The 16,171-nt window shown below is 39.3% G+C and overlaps 1 protein-coding gene across 18 annotated transcripts in view; it reads right to left on the bottom strand.

Annotated features, from left to right (window-relative positions):
• Positions 1-16,171, bottom strand: part of CTBP1 (C-terminal binding protein 1) — a 229,174-nt gene that overhangs the window by 20,112 nt on the left and 192,891 nt on the right. For all 18 annotated transcript variants that reach the window (XM_027455711.3, XM_027455712.3, XM_027455713.3 and 15 more), the window contains 2 exons: positions 7,258-7,402; positions 2,627-2,833 (listed from right to left, as the gene is read on the bottom strand). In XM_027455711.3, the coding sequence (XP_027311512.1) occupies positions 2,627-2,833; positions 7,258-7,402 (352 nt within the window). The remainder of the gene's footprint in view (positions 1-2,626; positions 2,834-7,257; positions 7,403-16,171) is intronic.

The raw sequence follows: 16,171 nt of genomic DNA, 5'->3' as shown, positions 1-16,171 counted from the left end.
CAGAGGCTAACCAAACAACGGAACAATGACGGATGGTATCCAACAAGCACATGAAGGGGGCATTATGTAGTTGAGTCTTTGCTTATCTCCAGTACAAGCAGAGGATGAGAGATGGGGTTAACTTTAAAGGAGGAGCACTGAGTAATGGGATTAAGCAGGATAGACCAAGTGTCAAAGCAGGAATATGCATGAGAGGAGGCAAAGAAAAGAGAGTGGGTGATGGAAAGAAAAAGGCAAGTGAGTCATGAAGCTTGGCTAGACCAGTGGATAAGGAAGTGAGTAGTTGGAGCTTTGGAGCGAATGACGTAGTCGTTCCCTAGCACAGAGATAGGCAAGAGCTGGGATGCTTATCTTTGGCTAAAAATAAAAATAAAAACTACAAAAAATGCCCAGGAACAGATGTGAAGGTCTGGACTGAGGTGCTGCAGCAGCAAAATGATGCAATTTATGCAACCCATTGCCGAAGAGACGACAAGTTTAAGACAAGAGCACAAAATAGCTGGGGCTGAGATAAGGGATGATCTCAGAAGTGTGTAAACACAAAAGGACACTACACAAAGCTGGAGGAAAGCAGCAGGACTTAGGAACAAAAGATGAGAACAGTTTTGTATGTGCTACATTCACTTCATAGCCTCTTACTGGTTCAGCTGCTCTGATGCTGACACATCCTAATAAGACAATTACAAATTGAGGCAAAACTAAATATGTGGGAAGAGGCCACTAGTAGAGAAACATAACCTAAGGGCAACAGTCTGTTGAACATGGCTGTAAATACACATTTTAGATTAAAACTAGAGATAGCTACCCTCTTGTAGTGATCTGGAACAGGGAAGGGAGTATGTCAAAGTCTAAGCATCTCAAGTGCCCAAATGCTAAACCTAGCATAGCTGTGTTTCCACGTCTTCTAAGACTGCTTCTAAGACTTCTTCATAAATACCCATCTATATTGGAGTTTGTTAGAACAGGAGCTCAGTCACAACGCTGGGCATATTCACATACATGTGCAAAACCAAGCAGTGGATATGTTCAAAACTTTAAAATACTCACTTTAAAAGCTGTGAACATTCCATTGTAGGAAAAGAAATAGGAACAATCAAAGACTGCAGAAAATTGCTGGTTAATAACTGCAACAGAAGTGTACCTTTAAAATCAGAATTTACCAGCCTTTTACTATGCCACGCACACAAAAGGCATCTTTAAAAAAAAACAAACACCAACAAACAGAAACAAAACAAAAGCAATAAAAAACCCTTAGCACCTCATGCAGCATTACATACATACTGGCAATCTGATTATCCAAATTGTTTCTCTATACTTTCCAGTCATTCGCAACAAAAACAGCACACAGAAAACTCATTTAAGAAATTCAGTAATAAATGAAGGCTTTTTTCTCAGCTCAGCCTGGAATTAAAGCGTAACACAATAAACACAATGCCAACAGGACAGATGTCTCCAGCAAATTAGCACATAGCATGTAAGCGAAGACTTAAGGTTCAAAAACTTGATGCATATTTCCATTTTTAAAACACGGCAGGTGATTTGTCTATTATTTATGTACAGATGCTGTGACTGTGAGTGCAATAATCATGTTTAAATGAGGTGCATTAATACACGGGTATAGATTTGAGCAAGCAACTTCATGACTATCTCCTTGAAAGTCACATTTTAAAGGCTGTTCTTTAAGTGTGAAGACGCTTTCTATTGCCTTGTGCACTCGTTCAAATGAGTGGTACGTAACGCCAAGCATTTTTGGATTCCAAAAAGTAAGAGTTCATGGCTTGAAATATCTGACAGCAATGTGTAACTGGAACAGTCATTAAAGTATGATGCCCTGTTGTCAAAATCGTATTATTAATTCCTGCAGATGAATACCACAGCAATCACATCCACAGTCCATCAGATCTTTGATAAGACAAGCACATGACTGAATAATTTTTATATAGAAACTGACTTGCTTGTTTTTCTTCTCTGCGTCTGCAACAGACAGCAATTAATTCGTCTCAAGCAAGCTTGTCCATCTGTTAGATGCCGAAACACATTTAGGGACATTCAGAGAGGTAAGTAGGTGATTTTATTAGGTCTGGAAGCATTTCAAACTTTCTTGCATTTATTTTTCCTCTCATTTGAGCTGAAATACAGATTCAAATGCAGCCCAACCAAATGCAAGAAGTAACTGCTCTGCAGACTGTTCCTGCAGCAAGCACTTTTCAGACATATTAAAAACAGCAAAAGGAAAACAGCACAAACAGAACCAGATATGACAACAAACGATGAATAGAACAAATACAGGTGACAATGGGTTGGTGTAGCAGGATCCTTGTTCTGGAAAAGGGAAGCGATGGAGTCTTACAAGCAGCGTGCCTGACACCAGCAAAAAGATGTCCAGAAGCTCAAAGAACTGAGGAATATCAACAGCAAAAATTGCAAAAATAGTTGTCTGAGGGAAATGATGATGCCTACAGGGAAAACATTTGAGATATATAAACACCAGGAACGAAGTGGTATTATACAGAATGCTTGGCATGGAAAGGAGTGAACTAGTGTTGTTTTAACAGCTCAAATCCTCGTAATTTTTTTAAAGCAATAGGAGGCGAGGAGCATTAAACCACCTCACCAGCCAACATACCTAATCCAATAATGCCCAAGGTCTCCCCTCTGATCCTGGCAGCTCCGGAAGCCACTTCCCGAATCTGTTCGACGCTTTGTACTCTCGTGCCTTCTCGCAGAGCCTGGTGAAGCCAGGTGGTTCGTCTGTACAGGTTCAGAATGTGGCACATGGTAGAATCCGCCGTCTCTTCTACTGAGGCAGCTGGCACATTACACACTGCAATCCCTGCAAAGAATGGGTGGAAAGGATACCAGGTTGCCAAGTAATTCTCACTTCTTCCTATTTGATGGCCGTTCAGGAGCATGATGTTTACATTTACAGGTATTTCTATACCAAATTTCTGACTGCAATCCCTGACACAATACATGACAAACCAGTTCATAAAGACTTGCAAAGGTTTTGTTCTGATTTTTTTTTTAAAACTTTTGTTTTTCCAAACTAAGGCAAACAGACTACTGAAACCACAGAAGTATACGAGATGTCAGGCAGCTTAATAACCAAGCTGATGTCTTAGTAAGCATTTTACATGCACACTGGGCTACGTGCTTTGAATAGCAGAAGGAAATATGCCTTTCTCTCAGCACAAAGCCAGTAAGGTTGAAGATCATTGTTTACATTTCATTGTATGAGTTACTTTCCACTACCGAGCATATACCCTCCCAAAAGCTACCTATACATTATAAAAAAGATTGATTTAAAATGAAAGCAACTCTTACAAACCTTCACAGGATAACTATTATTTCCAGTACATATATGGGTAGTAACAACACAGGGAGGAACGATCTGTTTCTTGTTGCACATGGGTTTGTGCAGTTGCTACAAACAGAATCCAAGTCCTTCCCTGGTCCTTCAAATTAAAGAGAGAACCCTCTAAATATCAATACAGAAATACAAAATCTGCTTCTGCGTGGTATGGAAAGGTAATGCAAAAATACAGCTATTAGGATACGGACTCAACGGCTGAAAAAGGTGCAAGACCAAGGAGCAAAAAGACCATTACAGATTTCCACAGACAGCTGTGGGAGGTGGACTGATCCAAGACTCACGAAATTCCATTTTTTACTTCAAAAAACAGCTCAGGCAGCCAGCAAATGTAATTGCGTGTCAGTCACCCCATTCTGTTTCTCTCGGATAAGCGTGTACTTCCAGAACACATACTGCAGTGAAGCAAAATGTTTCCTTGAAAAAAGTTTGTGTCCTTTCTATTTACTACATTCTCCCTGTAATCATCAGCTCCTGCTAATTTTTCACTCCCAATCCTGCTGACTGAGATCACAAACAGTGTACAGTGTAATTTCACGGTGGAGAAAAAAAGTGTTTTGAATACTAAAAAAACACCCTAATACTGTTTTCACTGTCTAGTTGTTTGAGTTTTACATAAGTAAGTATTCAGTGGGTCCTCAGCTAACACTAGTATGTCTTGTGAAGCAAGGAAGAAAACCCAACATGCTCTTCCATGAGAGTAATAACAATAATCTGACAAATAATAAGCTTATACCGAATTTATCTGTGTTTTCCATTCAAATGCCTTCCTTCTTTCTACAGCCAACAGAAGGAAGCTGCAGAACTATTTTTCTTGTCTCTGCTGAGTCACTGCTCTGTAGACTTACACGAAGATAAAACAGCATCATTTGCTGGATTATTAATCTTGGCAGCCTGCTAACATCAATGGCAGTGTGAAACTCACGGTATTTTAAAAATGAAAAAAAGAGCACGAATGGGACAAAAAGTACTAGACTGAAACATAAAATCCCTTCAAGTGCATCACATTAAACAGCTGCATTTGTTTATTCAGAAGGTCTTTTTCATGGAGCAAAAACGCGAGTTTTAGATGGCAAAACGAATAAAATAAGCATGTATCCTAATGGCTGGCATCAACAAAAAATGGTTTAAAAGGACTTTAAGTTATATTACATATGTGGGAAGCTAAGGAATTCAACTCGCCTTACACCTTCCTTCCTATAAAAGGTTTTCCCTTTTAGGGAAAAGGGTGAGGCAATTTCTTTCATAAGTTGTAGAAATTTCTTATTCTCTATTTTCCACCACCTTTAAAACCAGCTGATTTCAAAAAGGCAAGAGCATCGTAAACCACAACAAGCAGCTGTACAGAGGCAATGATATGAAGAGAAGAGACATTTCACATAGGAAAAGATAACGTACTCTTCTCATTTCTCGTATCTAACTGCTTCAGTGCTCCTTTCCCACTCCCCACTGCTTTCAGTAATCTTGTGCACAAGTTCAATGCTGAAAAACTCAGGAGTTCACTGGTTGTTACCCTTCACTTGCATTCAGTTACAATTACAGCTCATATGTATTTTCTACTCAACAATTAATAAACTGAAGAAAAAAAAGACCAGATCATCTAGCTTTTATTCAAGAAACATCTGTTTGCATCCATTTCAAGAAGAGTAAAAGCACTAACATGAAAATAATACTTAATGGGAAAAACTGGTAACAACTTCACCAGCAAGCTCCCTGAAAATTACTCCAAAAGTTACTATGGAATTTCAGGAAAATGTCATACTTTAGGGTCTAACTCTGTCCTGTATTTCAAGACTGAATCAAAGCCTTTTTCAAAGAGCAATTAACTCTCAGGTTACCTCCTTGAGATGCACATTCAAGGAATGGAAAGAGATTTGTCCCAGTAGCAATGCATTAGTATCTAATTCCAACCATTTGGCCCTAACTACTAGGAGAGACTTCACATTGTAAGCCTTCCAGCATTTACTGGCTTTTGAAAGAGTGGACAATTGTATTTTGTAAATACTGAAATGCACAAATGGGATGGGTCCTAACTGTGTAACTCAGTCTAATCACAATGTGATTCAATGAAGGATTGATTAGGCATGTGGCGTTTACCATGCCACGGGAATGAGAATGTCCCTAGTCTGCTATACTGTGGCTTCAATCACAGAATCATTAAGGTTGGAAAAGACCTCCAAGATCATCTGGTCCAACCATCCCCCTACCACCAATGTCACCACCAAACCATGTCCCCAGGCACCAGGCCCAACCTTTCCTTGAACACCCTCAGGGACAGTGACGCCACCACCTCCCTGGGCAACCCGTCCCAACGCCTGACTGCTCCTTCTGATAGAAATGTCTCCTAATTTCCAACCTGAACCTCTCCTGGCACAACTTGAGGCCATTCCCTCAGTCCTATCACTGGTTATCTGTGAGAAGAGGCCGACCCCCAGCTCCTCACAGCTTCCTTTCAGGTAAATGTGGAGAGCAATGAGGTCTCCCCTGAGCCTCACATTTGAGTTGTAAGCTCAGGTTACCATCCAGCACAAATAGCCAACAAACCTGCAAAGATTTTCCTCTCATCAGGGATTCTCTACAGAAATCACCCTCATGATGGCTCTGGGGTTTTGGGAGCTATACCTAGGTTTTGGGGCTTTGGATCCAGGATTTTACTCCAGGGCAGTCCCTAGATGCATAACATGGTTTCTGGGGCTCACAACTCAGGCACCAAACTTTGGCACTACTTGAGTAAGTAGGAACGCAACCTTGTGCATGCCTTCAGATCTACCTGTTCTTTATAGAAACTCAAGAAAATGTTCTTAGCCTCTGCCTGTTGTGCAAACTACACAGTCACTGGGGATTATTATACTTTCTTTTACTGATAAGCAGAGCCACATTACACCTCCTCACTCTATCAGTGGGGCTATTAGTAGGACTAAGCACTGTCACACTTATTTAAGTGTTTCCAAGATCTTCATAATGGAAAACACATTTATTATTGAAACATGTTAGATTAGGTATTAGGAAGAAAGTCTTTACTCTGAGGGTGATGAGGCACTTAACAGAGAAGCTGTGGATGCCCCATCCCTGGAGGTGCTCAAGGCCAGCCTGGATGGGGCTTTGGGCAGCCTGGGCAGGTGGGAGGTGTCCCTTCCCATGGCAGGGGGCTGGAATTAGATGCTCTTAAATATTCCTTTCAACCCAAACCATTCTGTGATTCTATAATACTTGATAATTTCAACCTAATTAGAAAAGGAACAAAAAAAATGTATACATTGATATCCAGTGGTACAGTTTTACCTGTAGATTATAGATAATAGATGGGTTATCCTGAAGTAAGCAAAGTATAAATCAGACTTTTTTTTTTTTTAAGCAGTGAAACACTAAGCAATATCTCTTCATAGTTCCAGTATCTAAATTTATTCTGAAGCTGTAACAACTGATTCTCCTATAAAATCGATATTTCTACTTTATGGAGTGCTTTAGTACTAAATCTCATGCATCATAAATAAGTCCCAGACAGTTGATAATGATCTCATTTTTTATTCAAACAGTAGTAGTTTTCCATGCTGATGGAATTATATTTTGTGATTGGATTACAGTAGGCAGTAGTTAAAATACACAACTGGGGTAAAAAAAGAAAGAAAGAAAAATTATGGCCTTACTCCCTGGATTTATCTTGAACAGGCAGATTGTCATCCTGTCACAAAGCTATTAATATTATCACTCAATTAACTAATGCTAATATCTCCATAATGATTTTTAAACACTTTGATGAGAAAATTATACAGCTTACATACTATGTTAGTATAAATTATACAGAAAACATTAATGCAAAGACTTAGATGCTATCGAATTTCTGGAGGCAAGTATAAGATGTAAAACAATGTCTTTAATAGTCATACCTAAATCTCCAGCAGATTTGATGTCAATATTATCAAAACCGCTGCCAATTCGGACAATTATTCGAAGTGCTTTAAATTTCTCCAGGTCTTCTCGTGTTAAAGTGATAGTGTGATACATCAGTGCACCCACTGCTTCATTTAGTACCTACAAGTAAAATGGAAGAAAAAAAATACTTATTTTTTTTTTCTTTCATAGGATCTCAGCCTAATCAAGTATACAAATTTTCAGGGATAAAGGACTGTAAAAGCATTGAATCCAGGTCTTTTGTTTTAAAGGTTATTTGCCCAAGTATGTTCCAGCCTCTTGTTAGACTTTTTTCCCCATCTGATATGTCTGTCCCAGCATGATGAGACCAGTTTTAGGAAGAGCTAAGTGATCTGTATGTGTTCTTATTAAGAAGGGAAGATCTCATTTCACAGGAGATACTTTGCAATATTGGACCCTAAACACAAGAATTACCAGACTGCATCTGTACATGCATCCTGAAAACACATGGGAGCAAGCACTCGATTTAAACAGCAAGCATTTTTATGCTTCAGCAGCTGACATTCAGTTTTGAATGGAGTAACAGAGCAATCTCTTCCCCACACACACAGTGGTACAGGCATTCACTGCACTATTAAACCACTTGATACCTGAATAGAAAACATTCAGTAATCATTACAAAACCCTTGGACAACAGAGACTGAAATTTGTCAATTTATACAAAAAGTGTCTGTCCCGCAGTTTACTGATGCTGCAACACTCTGAGCTCTCATACATGGAAAACTGAAGTCACAGAAATTGGTATAAATAAGATTATCCACAAAAACTAACACCTCTACGAAGTAAGAAATTGTACCAAGACAAAAACATTGCAAAGGAAAAAACTTGTGAGCAAAAATAAACTGACAGGATCATAAAGGTTTGAATATCTTTCAAATAATGTGAAAGCACATCCAACCTATTCAAGAAAGATTAAAATGAGGGGGTGTGAAGGGGAAGAAAGGTTAGCACACAAGGCCCAGGAGTTTTCAAATTCCGCTAACAAACAAGCCAGGAAACTGCATGTCACATAGCTGATAGGAGTTTATTGCTCAGAAAGCAGAACACATTTTCCTCTGTATGCAAACTGGACTGTTTCACTTCTTCAAAACACTTCTTGGTTTCCACCTTCAGTGTGTTACCTAATAACCTAAAAGTTCTACAAGATATAGAACACGCTCAAATCATTTCAACTTCTAAGCTACTGCAATGACTTCATGTCGTTCCTATCGAGGACCTTATGTGAACATTTTGTGGAGGCTCTACATTTCTTATTCGATACACTTTTGGGCTTGGTGCATGCACAGATTCTATCAGCTGGGCTACTTATGAGCATTTTCCAGTGTAAGGAAAAAAATGTACCATTAATCAACATAAATCATTTCAAAAAACCCTACTATGGCAAAACATGATCTCACAAAAAGCATTACAACTCCCTGCTGGAAACCCAAGATCCGAAGCAACAATTTAAAAAAATTAAGATACACAAAATGTTTTAGAAGCAAATGTAAACAAAATCCATGAAAATGAAAGAAAACTGCTCCTTATGAATATCTCATAAACTAATCTATGGTATTTCAACAGGTGCCCCCAGATTGGTAACCCCAGCTCTAAGTCAGATAAAGACCAGGATTCCTTTGAGCAGAATTTGGATTTACTTGCAAGACGAAGAACTACAAGAAAATTAGAAATGACACAGCCTTGAAGTATGTGGCTACAACATAATTCAAAGAACAGCTGTAGGCTCTGATGCTACAAACAATTATATGCACACAAAACTCCTTGATTTTAATGGTACAAACAAGTCCTTTGGAGATTACAGCTAGCAGCCACTAATCAGCAAGACTGCACTCATCAGAAGGCATTTACTTGAGCTGCTACAGACAGGTTAAGAACACAGTTTATTGGGTTTGCTTCCACAGTGGCATTGTTGCTGGTGGGGACTTCCCACGGCACCAAGCCCATGTGCCTGGTGAGGTCTGCACCTGAAACAGTCCTTGTAACTTGACTAAATGCCCACCTAAAATGCCTCTAGGTAGGTTTTTTTTTGTGTGTGTTTTTTTTTTTTTTTTTGGTCCCATTAATCCCTACAAGAAGATTGTTCTAAAATCCCCCTGTTCCAACAACACAGAGTTTTCTTCTTGTTTCCAGCCCCAATTTATTCACAGCCCAGCTTGCATCCATTTGTTCTGGTGCCAGCGCTGGCCATTTGCTCCAACCGTACTTTGTCTCCTTGGTGTTTACAGTCCAAATTTTATTTATAGGCAACGATGATATCCCCTGTCACAATCTGGCTGCACTTCGCAAGCCTAGTCCTTCCAGGCTTTTCTAGGACGACATCTCTCTACCCCTTGGCTGGTCTAACACTTCTTCGCTGTGCTCATACAAGCCTGAACTCAACTCCCCTGGGGTGACCAGAGCTGCAGGCACCGTGCTATTTGAGGTCTCTCTCTGTACTCTGTTACACCAACACCAGTACTGTCAGCAACCCGATGGTTACTGGAGAGCTCTCCTAATGAAGTCTCGCCTGACCCGTGTTTCCGCATGGCCAGCGGCGCGCTGACAGCCGATCCCTTGACTAAAGCACACAGCGGAATCCTTCCCTTCCTAATGCATGTCTTATTTCACACTCCCAAGCTTCTAGCAGGGCTTCCTTCTCCAAGTCACAACCCCAAGTTTTATCCTGTTGCCTTCAGGTACCTCTCGCTCCCTGTGATACCCTCCTGGCCCTCTCCAGTTAGCCACGTTCCCCATTCTGCCTCATCACCACATCCTCTCCTTCCCAGGCTGTAACCCAGGAGAAAACACTCTTTGCTCGTATGAAACCTGAAGTAGTTTACAGCTTCTGACAGCCCACCGAAAGTCTTCTGTGGCAGGCAGACCCTTCCTTCCCTGCTGCCCACCCCAAAAAGACCAACGGGGCCTGTGTTTGTGTGCACAGAGCTGCGGCTACTCTGCGAGCCACGTGAAGTAGGGGCTAAAAGACAGCTGAATTGGCTGAGGCCTTTGTGCTTTAAAATCAGTGTTTCAGCTGGGAATTTCACTTCATAATCTGACATTTTATTAACTCAGCCAGACAAGACTGTAATTTGGTCTCTAAGATCTCCGGCCTGGTCTCATTACACTCTATTGTGGGGCCCGTTCAGGTTATGGCTTGGCACTGGACGGAGACTGAAAAATATTTGGAAGTTTGGGAATGTGTTCAGTGAAAGGAAGAATATTTTTCAGCTATGGCTTAATGCTGACACTAGCCATTTCCACACTCGTTTACCCACCAGATGAGATATGTAACAAACAGATGCACATGACAGATCTTTCAGGATTTTCTTCATAGTGTTTGAACTTCTAGGATTATGGACCAGTTAGCAAGGAAATGCACTGCCAAAATGTAGTCTCTTGGTATTGTGCATTATCTTGCATCAATTTATTATGCTACTGCTTTTTGCAGCTGGTCATGTGATAAAAGTACAATAAAAAGGCAAAAAATAGAAAATCTGAAGTTGACTTAAAAAACAGAAAATCTGAAGATGACTTAATAACGCCACTCACAGATTTTAAAAAAGTAGAGTTTCTGTACTTTGCTATTATTTTTATAAAATATATACTCAGCCATTACACAGTAAATGCACATAAGGAAGTCTAAAAAGCTTGCCAGAGTGGAAACAAAACTTGAACTAAATCTGAGTGTAACACAGGAAACTGAAATCCAACATAAATGTAAGCAGTTCTGGCAATCTTTAGGAAACAACTGCACATAGGAGTCATTTAGTGATCACTTATAAAAGTACACCCAGGGGCAAATGCATAAGAGGTGCTGGGATTTTGTGTGCTTTTTCATAGTTCCCCATAATAAACTCAATCGATGCAACATTCACCAAATTCTAGTACAATGATTTTATTACTAAAATATCAACTCCTGTCAATCTGAGCGAGATACAGATTTAACAAGCAAGCAATTTCAGGTATGTGGCAGTCAGATAACACTCTTTCAAGATCCCCTGGATGGAAAGGAAACAGGCAAAATTTGATAGAGAAGATAGAGAACAAGCAGAGGGAGCTGCGTACCTTCAGCAGCCACTCCTGCTTTCATCTGACTACAGCTGTGCTTTTCGGGAAGAAAGGATCTGAGATAAAAGTTGAAACACAGGACATGAGTTGGCTTCCTTCTGTTACCAAATGATTAGGTAGCCCATCTGCATAATTTTTATGCCTTCAGTTACTGACTTACTTCCAGGTGAAGCTACAGCTTGTTGAAAGCCTTTTTCATACCCTCTTCAACGAGCTGACATCGTTTCCAATCAGAACTGTTCAGACAGGTCTTTCTGCTGTTCTTCAACCTCAAAATGACTACTTTGCTTTCACAGCGTGCCAGGTCTCCAAGGCTCTTAGAGAACTGATGACACTGTAGCAGGAGACATTTCTATTTCAAAGAGCTTAACAGATCTTGAGCAGCGAATATTGAATGTTGAAATCCTTTTAAAACATTTTCCTATTTGTTTTTTCTTATTTCACCACCATGTTCTTTTAGCCATCCTGCCAAATGCCACACCGTCACCGTTACAGCATACATGCCTCATGATTTGGAGAAGAACTTAGGATCCTGAGTATGTTACAAAAGCATAAATATAGCATGTTAACAATGGAACAGAAGGTTTTTTCTTCTTCAGTCATCTAAACATACCCTGCTAGTTTTCACTTTGAAAGACTGATCTCAAAGGCTCGCAGATCAATCCAGAGCACGAAAACGTAACACAGTACATAAAATACTAAGCTACTTCAACACAGAGACAGAATACATTTATAAAATACACACAAAATGACAATATAGACTTATTTTTTTTTTAAACCAGCCTCTTGGAAGTCATCACTAGAAAGTGATCTATTTCATCTGGCTCTAGAGACACACGGTACTGCATTTCTTGGGCTTGGATTTTGCTGTGTCATCGCCAGTTAAATGTTCTAGTGTCACCAACAGACCTGAGGTATTTTGCACATCCACATAGACTTTACTTAATTTGAGTAGAACTTGTATTATCTGACTTGCAAAAAAGCAGCAATATGTCAAATTTGTGATCGATACTTGGTAACACAGAGGAAGGCTGCAGCAGGCTTGCAGCTGCTCGCAAAGTCTCACCAGAACAGTGTGAAGGATCCATTGCAAGCGAACACAGTTAAAACTAAAAATAAAACCCAGCATGCTCAACCAGTATTTAGTTTGTTGGTGCAAATGCAAGATTACAGCTTCAATGCTGAACAAACAAGAACCTGGAAAGATCATCTTATTTGACCATTAATAAAACAGGAACAAATCAAAGACTCATGTGAATGACAGCAGCACGCTTGATTTGTTTGCATCAGTTTCAAAACATTTCTTCCATTATGAAAGCTCTTCAGCTCTTCTTTGAAGCAGCCTTAGATAATAATTGTAATGACTGGAAATGCTTCTACAGGTAATTCCTAGGTACACAAGTGATTGAAAACTCGTCCTACACCACTGAACAGGAAGTTCAGCTTTTAAACATTTATATTTAAAGTAAAGATACGGAAACACAGTATCCCTGTGAAGGTGATTTCATTATGTGCTTTTAACAGGAGTCCAGAGATTTGATGCATTTTAACTTAAGCACTTGTAAGGCTGGAATATAGATTTATCATCCAGGCTGTATTCCCACTTCCCACTGAGAACCCTGGTCCTCCGATTTTTGAGTAGCTGGGCATCTGCACGAAGCAGTAAACCCAGTCAGAAACACCGCCCACCCCACCCTCCATCCTCCAATTTCTCCTTCCAAATGATTTGAGAAAACATGTAGGAAACCACATATTCACACAAAAAAAACACAGAACAAGAAAACACACACGGATTCACATAAATTGACTTTCCAGCATATGCATTTTGGTTTAAAACCATTCCTAGTCAGCTGTGCTTCCTATCTTTTGAAGTTTGCAGGGATAGCTATTTTCCCTCTGCGTACCTTAGACTTGTATTACCAGATCTTGCATATTATTTTTATGTTTAGCTCTATGTAGCTGGAAAGTGTACTCTCTTTATATATATATATATATATATATCTATACACACACATGTATATATATACTCTCTTTATATATATATAAAGGAACAAGACTGCAGGAAGGAGAAGCGCTGGCTGGGGAAGCTGCCAGGGAGGGAGGAAGAGCAGCAAATCGCGAATGGTGCTCAGAGGGAGAAGGACTGTGGGGATAGAAAAGGGGGATAGAACAGGGCAAGGGACAGAAAAAAAAGCAAGTCAATCTGGAATGAGGAAGGAAGCAACCTAATTTTTATTTCGTTGATCAACTCCTACATTTTTGGTGGAACAAACTAAACCCCCGCGTACGTTTGCAGACAGTTTCTGAGAAGGCAGATTTATATACGATTGTGAAAGAGAAAACAAGTTTAACAGGTAACTGTTATTGATATTAATATGATCCCTATTTAAAAAATAAACGGAACACAAAAATCTTAAAGTGGATTTTTACCCCAAATGACTAAGTTAACTCCCCTGATAGGATGCAGATAACCCAGTTCCCACTTCCCACCACTCCCCATGATGCAGTCTCACAAGCATAATGCTCAACTTCACAGAGCCATAAATATTATTTATAATAAAAAGAACCTAGAAGGCAAAGTTTAAATGCATACTGTGTCCTCTCAGATGCAAATATCTATGACAGTCCTGAAAACAAACCGCTTTCTCTACTGCAGAGGGACTGAGGGGGTGTCAGTGAAACCTTATAAAAGAAGATTTCTGAAGAACTGCAATAAATGTCCTCAAGTACAAAGTCATTTCAGTACTTTGGGTCACTCTCAGTAAATGCCAGTATTCACTTAAGCACTGGCAGCCTTTTCAAAGGAATGAAACAGCCTCACCATCCAACTTCCCTTCCAAAACAGCAGCGAATACTTTGACCTGCGATGAAGCAGAGTCCTAATACATGTTATTATTTATTGGTGACCTTAAGCAAGTTACTTATTTTCCATACTTTAATTTCCTCAGCCATAAAAAGAGAATGACGAATAAACTCTTTGACATAAGGAAATCACTCCAGAACTGAAAGTGAGGCATTACCCGATCTGATGAAAACTTTCCTTAACTAGCACACATACTAAGGTGTAACAGCATTTGCTAATGTCCTGCTTTTCACCCATACCAGTGGCATTCAAATCCTAATTTCTTTTCCTGCTCACTGCATGTGTTAAGACCTCTCAGCCTCCCTGCTTCTCTGAAAAAATGTAATCTCTGTGGTTTGTTGGTATCTGGGTATCTGTCTCAAGGAACTACTACACGACCCTCTTTTTTTTTTTTCCTCTTTATTTCCTTTATTGTCTAGCCATCTTAAAACAGAAATGTAAACTATCATCTTGTCCCTGAAACCCTCTCACGACCAGCAAAAATCCCTCTTGTTTTCCAAAATGTTTACTGCCCAGTTGCTGACCCCTCGCTTCCCTATGATCAGACATCACCACGCAAGCCGAGTTAATGCCAGATCTAGGCAAATTAACAGCTGTTATCTAAAATCTGCATCTTAATTAACTAGGCAATGCCATTTAGAACAGCCAGGAATATGCATTACAAATCTACAAACATTTTAGACGTTGCTTTAAACATGCAACTTCTAATCTTAAACCTTTTTCTGAAGATTTATTAAAATTCCATTTCCAAATAAGGTATTCAACAAGCAGGACAAAAATAAAGATATTCTCTCCTGTACCTCAAATACGGTTTGGAAACAGTCATTTTTTCACTGCAAGTGAACAGTGGAAGTAAAAAGTGAATGCTTTTTTCGCATGGAAGTAAGCAGTGCTCAGCACTTCATTAAATTGATCTACGTTATATTACTTTAACAATATGAAAATGGATTAGGGTTTGTGATTTTTGCTGCAGAAACCTATCACCTGGCAAACACTTTGTAAACTCAAAACATTTTTGGACTTCATCACCCTTTTGACTTGCGAAAAGCTCTATTATGACAACATACTGGTTGCTAGTGAAAACACATTTTCCAGATAAATGACTGAGTTCACGAAGAATGAATTGGTTTGATGTGATAAGAAGAAAAGGAAGCAAACTTAAGTATATGAGCTGAATACACTCTTGTGAAGATCAACAACAGATTACCTGTTACTCATCAAGTTTCAGTTACTTTAAATACTTTTCCAAAGCTACATTTTGCGATGCACGTGCTGACTTTCAGTCTCAAGATCTGAAAAATTCATTTGCTACACACCACTGATAAGAGAAAATATTTAGTGTTTCTAAGGAAAGGCATTCATGTCACTCAAGAATTCCCCAGCCTTGCTGCATCAGAAAAAAAAACATGTTGATTTCAGTAAACAAAGCACAAGACCATACAGATGGTGCAGCTGTCAGCATTCACCTGAAGAGCAGACTGCTCTTACCTATTAAGGGAGTGAAACAGCGTTTATATTGCTTGTTCTCCACCCACTATTTAGTCCTTGTCACTAGAATCTAGCTATTTCATGTATCACATGTCTGACAATGGCATGAGGCAGAGAACAGTAAGACAAAAACAACTTAAACATGATGAAAAATAGACGAGACAGAAATAAAGCTTTATGTTACGTTTTAATTCTGAATACATAAAAATGAGAAAAAAATGGTTGGGTTAAGTAGTTCTTTAAACGAAGAACAGTATTATACTTAGATTATTGTTACTGGTTTTGACCCTTACAAATTAACTCTTTTTTACAAAAAATAGCATGTCAAATTACTTATGAATACAGAGAAGTTTTTACTTTTTTGCATTTGTTCTCTCATTACTTCCAGGTTCTCTTTCACTGCCACAATAGTGAATAGTCCCGGTCACATGCACAGCGAAAACACTGGTCTCCTTCAAGAGATGGTAAAA

The sequence above is a fragment of the Anas platyrhynchos genome, chromosome 4 (assembly GCF_047663525.1).
Source record: "Anas platyrhynchos isolate ZD024472 breed Pekin duck chromosome 4, IASCAAS_PekinDuck_T2T, whole genome shotgun sequence".
NCBI lineage: Eukaryota > Metazoa > Chordata > Aves > Anseriformes > Anatidae > Anas > Anas platyrhynchos.
The sequence above is the reverse complement of the archived record's forward strand: the minus strand, read 5'-3'. Positions and strand labels throughout refer to the sequence as shown.